Source organism: Nannospalax galili, unplaced genomic scaffold, assembly GCF_000622305.1.
Source record: "Nannospalax galili isolate Female #2095 unplaced genomic scaffold, S.galili_v1.0 scaffold1200, whole genome shotgun sequence".
NCBI lineage: Eukaryota > Metazoa > Chordata > Mammalia > Rodentia > Spalacidae > Nannospalax > Nannospalax galili.
This window is the reverse complement of record NW_008347131.1, coordinates 823,287-829,808: the sequence shown is the minus strand read 5'-3', so window position 1 is coordinate 829,808 and position 6,522 is coordinate 823,287. Positions and strand designations below refer to the sequence as shown.

Below are 6,522 nucleotides of genomic sequence, written 5' to 3'. Positions count from 1 at the left end.
GGGGGGGGGAATCCCAGGGGAGGTTGCTGTTTTCAAGCTGTGTAATCTAGAGCTGGCCAGAGAACAAATGCTTCCCATCTGTAAAATGTAACCAATACTCCAAGTGCATCCTACACTGACAGTGCTGTGGTCTCACACACTAGGCAAGCATTTTACCACAGAGCTACACTCTGGGCTTTTCTTTGAAAAGGGGTGAGCTGATACATGGACATGACAGGCTCCAGGAGGGCTCTCTTCACAGCTGTTGGCAATCATAGGAGTTCAGGAACCATCTGGTTATTAAATGGTTCCTGAGCCTGGCAGATGGCAAAAGGCTAAGGGTACTTATTACTTTTTATTTATTTATTTATTTTCATGTGTGAGTGTGTGTGTGTGGGGGTGTACCATGTCAAGTGTGTGGACAGAGGACAATTTTGTAAACTTGGTTCTCTCCACCATTACATGAGTTCCAGGGATCAAACTCAGGTTTCCAGGTTTGTGTGCCAAGAGCCTTTACCTGCTGAACCATTTCACTGGTCCTTTTTTATTTGAGACAGGATCTCATGTATCCGTACTGACCTTGTACTAGCTATGTAGCCAAGGATTACCCTGAACTTCTGACCTTCCTGCCTTCATTCAAGTTCTGGGATTTGGGGGTATGTGCTACCATATCCAGTATTATGAAGTGCTACGGATTGAACTCAGGGCTTTGTGTACACTACACAAGCACTGTAACACAACTAAACTTCATCTCTAGACTCATGGCATGAGAACTCTTACCATGAGTCAAAACTGGAGGGGAGGCAGCATTTGCTTACCTCTGTACCCAGTGTTCAACATGAGCCTGTAAACACCTGCCCCTACCCTACACCAGGGAACCCTCCAAGTGTTTGTGCATATTAGTTCATTTAAAATGCCTAAGTTAGTACTAGTACTGTTCTCATTCTGAAAGGTGTTGAGGCTTGAACCCAGGCCGTGAACATGATGGGCAAGCATTCTATTACTGAACTACACCCTCTGCTCATTTTAAAGTCCACCAGATTGTAGTAGAATGAGGTTAAGCAATTTGCTACATGCTACTTGGCTGGTGGGTAGTAACAAAGCCAGGATCTGAACCCAGGTAGCCTGATGGTCATATAGCTAGCCACTGCTCATACTGAGTCTGAAGAATGTTTGCTAATTGAAAGAGTCAGCAGATGCACAAAAGAATGAAGACATGAACCCATGTCCCCTGTGCTGCAGGGCCAAGGCAACACTACTCTCCATCTCAGACACAGAGTGACCTGGTACATGAGACTTGGCATCTTCCAAAGGAGCAGCAGCATGTTCCCCACCCTCCTGGCTATACCTCAGGGCCGCTGGAGGGCCACTCACCTTCTGAGCGCAGCACAGTCCCCATCTCCAGGGGAATGACCAACAAAGGGAAGACCCCACTGAGACCCACCATGAGGGAGCCCAAGAGGGAGCAGATCCAAGTGTCTAGTCGCTCCTCACTCAACAGAGCCCCCCAGGACTCGCTTTCTTTGTTATCCAGGCGACAGACTGCTGCAGCCCCCCGGCTCCGGAGGGCTGGCTGGGAACCTCCAGCCCTTTCCAGGAGCTCCAGGGCAAGGGCAGTGAGGAAGAGGAGCCTTTGGCCCGCCATGCCACAGCCAGAGCAGGGACATCCAGGCATGCCACGTGCTGAAAGACACAAATGCTGCTTATATGAGCTGCCTCCCTGGACTGCAATACCTACTTAGGAAGCAGAGTATCTCTTTCCACCCTCTCAAGTGGTAATGGCATCACCCTCCAGCTCCCCCCACTGAAGACATGAGGATCCCAACAGTGGGTACACAAAGCAAAGGGACACTGCTCCTCCACACTCCCCCTCCCAAGAATTACACATTTTTTCCTTCTGAGTCGGCTCCAGCCTGTGTGTCAGTGTCTGCCTTAGGCTAAGCTTTCCTTAATGACTGGGTGAGGCCCTGGCTGGGCTCTCTTCAGTCACTGTCGGGCCCAGCCCTGCTGGGTGTCTCTAGCTGCCAGGAGAGGTTTGGTTGCCAGGATGTGCCTGTGAGGACACCCCAGGGTCTGACGCCAGCATTGTTTAGGTTGATGGGATGGCACCCATGGGCACAGGTGGGCAAACTGAGTAGTGGGCATGGAACCATCCAAACCTCTTTCTAGTAAATGGGGCAGTTGTCCTAAAAAGAAGAGATGCCTCAAAGATGTGGGGGCCACCAACTGCAGTGACTTTTCTGAGCCTCAGTGTCCTCACCATGCCATGAAGCTAAGTACTGTCTCACTTGCAGAACTATGAAGATGAAGTGAGCTCGACAATGCAGTTAGTTGCTGGCTTGGAGAGGGAATATATGCCCTCGGTATGCCAGCCGGGGGTTGGAGCACTCCCAGTAGGAATGTGCCCTGCCGACAGATCGACAGATTGCAGGATGGGGATGTGAGTCAACCATTCGAGCTCAATCTGGAAACTCCAGCGAGGTTTAAATGTGGTCTACCCTGCTTTATAACTGGCTGTGACCTTGAGCTGCCTCAGTTTCCTCATCTGCTGTTGGAGCGAGAGAAAGTAGCTGCCTCTGGGTGGTGGGGTAGAAGCCTACATCTGGGATCTCAAGGCCTTAACTTAGTGAGACCCCCCCCCCCACACACACACACACATACAATGTTAACCAGCAGGGCTCCACTGAGACCGAGGCAGGCCCTAGCCAGGCCAAATTCCTGGCGGGTCATGCAGAGGTGAGAGGGCCACAGGTCTGGGAGAGAAGCATGGAATATAGACAGAGTTCGTCAGAGAAGAGAAAGAAGAAAAACACGAAAGTAAAAGAGAGCCAGGGAGTGTCGGTGGGGGCAGACGGGAAGGGGCACAGAGGGGAGAGATGGGGCAGAGTGTGGGACGACAGGGCTAAAGCAGAGTCAAAGGCAGGCAAGTTCAACTTCTAGGCTCCAGAGAGGGGCCCAAGTACGACCAGGACCAGCTGCGGCCGGCTTGGGGATTGACCTATCTATTCCGCCCCGGGCGCAGGTTCTGAGGGTCCAGCGGTCACTTACCGTGCAGCGGCGGCAGCGGCGGTGGCGGCAGCTGTGGCGCTCCGGGCGGGCCCAGCCATCCAGCTGCAGTGCCGCGCCCCGCCCCGGCTCTGCCCCGCCCGGCCTCGCCGCCAGGCCCCCAGCCCCGAACCAGCCCCGGTTCCCGGCCACGTCACACGGGCAGTCCGGAACCAAACGCGCCGAGGTCCGGGGGTCCAGACGGAGCAGCGGAGTCGGGTGGGGGGGAGCGCTTCCGTCTGTCAGCCATGGGGGACCCACGCGGACAGCGCACTTCCGCTCGGACTGGATTACGGGACTGCGGAGAGGGCAGGACGGAAGTGGGTAGCCCCACGGGCAACCGCGCTTAGTCGAGCTAAGCTGGGGCGAGAGTTGCGGCCGCGCGGGGATCCTGAGCAGCTGGTTTTGCGACTCTGGAAGCTGCTTCTCTTCCGGGAATGCAGTCCCGGCAGCGACCACACGGGGGCGCGCGTGGCTGCCAGACCGCTCGGTCCAGGGATGGGAGGATGGCTGTGTGTTCTCTGAGTCAGTCGGCCTGGCTCCTCCATAAGCAAGGGAAAGGGGAAGTGTCTGCCGCAGGGAGGGGCCTGTCCCCGGGAACCACAGAAGAGGGAATTTTATTCTTACTCATCGAATTATTTTTATGCTTTGGTTTTTCACTGGGAACCTCAGGCCACTGTCTCTAGGCCTTTGTAACCCTTTGGGGTCCAATACATGTTTCTAGACCCTACTCCCTGGTGCTCCAAACCTGGGGACAGAGGGTTCTGTGCTCTCTTCACCCAGCACTAGCTAGGCCTCTTAGACTAGTGGAACAAATTAATGACAATTATAATAATTCACTAGATTCATTGTACTGAACATCTATTGCATGCCACTCTATTAACATTATCGTCACCAAATCATCATTTTATCCTCCAGTCGGATACTGTTAGCCTAGGGTTAGGGCAGCCACACAGATGGTAGGACCAGAATTCCGATCTCTATGTGCCTCAGCCTAGAGCACGTGGTAGCCACCTCTCATTTCCAAGGACTGACTGAACTGAATAGGAGTAGAGTGTGGCCTAACGTTTCCATTTTGCAACTTCTCTGGGAATCAGCTAGCAGCCAGCATGGGAGAATATTCAGGAAAGGGCAGGTGAGTAGTCCCTTGGACAGATTGTGACAGAGTGAGGGGTCTCTTAAGTCTCTGGTCCTTAGCTCTTCCCCTCCAATGGCAGCTCTCTGCATTTGGTGCTACTTTTTTTTTCTTGCTGGGTGCTCTGAGGGCACACTGATCTCCACACATAGCAGCTGGTTCCTGTCCTGCATCGTACTATTTATATATATAGATAGATATACATAGTTTTAATTTTATGTGTGTATTTTGCCTGTATGTCTGTAAGTGCACCCGTGATCTGCAATGCCAGTGGAGGCCAGAAGAGGGTGTCGGATACCCTGGAACTGGAGTTACAGGTGGTTGTGAACCACTATGTAGATGCTGGGAATTGGTCCTCTGCAAAAGCAGCCAGAGCTCTTAACTGGTGAGCCATCTCTCCAGTCCATTGCTTATATTTTAAAGATATTTTTTGACCTAGAATTTCTGAACCTCCTCATTATAGGAGTGCAAGATAACACCCAGTTTATGCAGTGTTCAAACCCAGGGCATCATGCATGCTAGGCAAGTACTCTGTCAACTAAGCTACTCCCCAGCCCTTCATACTTTTAACATCTAGCCTTCCTAGAACCCTTCCAGGTAGTCTGGCTTGTCCTGTCTCCCTCTCCTCACCAGCCCCATAGATCTGCCAGGATGTGCTCCTGGGCCCCTTCTGAGTTCTGAAACAAAATGCCCAGTCTTTCCCATGGGGAGAAGATGTTCAAGAATGCTGTCCTGGAACTTCTAAGATGTCTCCCTCCTTGTATGCAAATCATGCCATCATATGCAAAGCACCTCACAATATGCAAATGATTTCACAATAACACTGTCAGCATTTCTGCCTCCAGAGGCAAGGTCTCCTGGCCACCCAGCAAGAGGACTAGCCAAGACCCAGCTGGAAATGCTGCTTGCTATATACTTTCTTCCCAGCTGTCCTGGAATTTCCACCATCAGTTTCTAACAAATTAAAGAAGCAAGCATGTGTGATGTGGAGGGAAAACCAGGAGCAGAGAGGTCAAGTGAAAAGATCCAGTGTTTGAAACACTGACTTCAATATGGAAATTGGAAAAATTGATCTTGGACTAGGGAGATGGCTCAGAAGGTAAGAGTACTTGCCATGCAAGCATGAGGACCTGTGTTCAAATCCCTAGAATCCACATGAAAAGTCAGGTATGGGGAGAGCTGGAGAGATGGCCCAAGTACTTCCTGGTTTTGCACATCAGGTGGCTCATAACAACCTTTAACTCTGGTTGCAGGGGATTCAGTGCCCTCTGACCTCCTTGGGCACCTGCTTGCATACGTGCACACATACACACACACACACACACACACACACACACACACACACACACTTTTCTAAAAAACTAGACATGGTTTCATACACTTGTAACCCCACCACTGTAGAGGGCCAAGACAGGGGCAGTCAGTGGAGCTTGCCAATCACCAGCCTATCTTCAGGTTCAGTGAGAGACCCTGTCTCAATGAAATACGGTACGGTCTCCCTCTCTCTCTCTCTCTCACACACACACACACACACACACACACACACACACACTTTTAAATCTTGGAACTGGAGAGATGGCTCAGAGCACTGACTGCTCTTGCAGAGGACCCAGGTTCAATTCCCAGCACTCACATGGCAGCTAACAACTCCAGTTCCAGAAGATTCAATGCCTTCTTCTGACCTCCGTGGGCACTACATGACACAGATGGACTTACACACATGCAGCCAATATATTCATACACATAAAATTTTTTTTGAAAAGTTGATCTCTAGAAGTTGAGACAGGAAGTCCAAGGCCAGTCTTGGCTACATAGCAGTTCCAGGCCAATCTGGGTTAAAATAGGTTAATTTCATGGAGGTAGAGATCAATTGATTATATACAAACATGTAATTAAGGCAGGACGTGGTGGCCCATACCTTTAATCCCAGCACTCAGGAGGCAGAGGCAGGCAGATCTCTGTGAGTTCAAGTTCAGCCTGGTCTACATACTGAGTTCCAGGTCAGTTGGGGCTACAGGGAGACTATGTCTAAAAAGAACAAAAAAAAGCAATTATATATATACACACACACACACATATATATGCATATATGTATAACTTTTTTCTGATTTTGTTATTTTGAGACAGGGTCTCACTCTGCAACCCTGGCTGACCTGGTATTTACTATACAAACAAGGCTTTACAGAGATTCACCTGCTTCTGCCTCCTGAATGCTGGGACTAAATGTATGTGCCACCATGCCTGGCCTCTTGTTTTGTGTCAGGGTCTCCATATGTAGTCCAGACTGGCCTATAGCTCATGGTCATCCTGCTTCATCTTCCCTCCAGAGTAACAGGCTACTGGCCCCACCACAACCAGCTCAT

At 50.7% G+C, this 6,522-nt stretch overlaps 1 protein-coding gene across 5 annotated transcripts in view; it reads right to left on the bottom strand.

Annotated features, from left to right (window-relative positions):
* Nucleotides 1–3,222, bottom strand: part of Slc39a13 (solute carrier family 39 member 13) — an 8,482-nt gene extending 5,260 nt beyond the window's left edge. Inside the window, exons 1-2 of one of the 5 annotated variants that reach the window (XM_029568572.1) lie at nt 3,028–3,222; nt 1,354–1,662 (exon numbers count right to left, since the gene is read on the bottom strand). In XM_029568572.1, coding sequence (XP_029424432.1) covers nt 1,354–1,654 — 301 coding nt within the window. In that variant the 5' untranslated portion in view covers nt 1,655–1,662; nt 3,028–3,222. The remainder of the gene's footprint in view (nt 1–1,353; nt 1,663–3,027) is intronic. The other 4 variants (XM_008843614.2, XM_029568570.1, XM_008843615.3 and 1 more) reach the window with 4 other exon arrangements.
* Nucleotides 3,223–6,522: the final 3,300 nt, after the last annotated feature.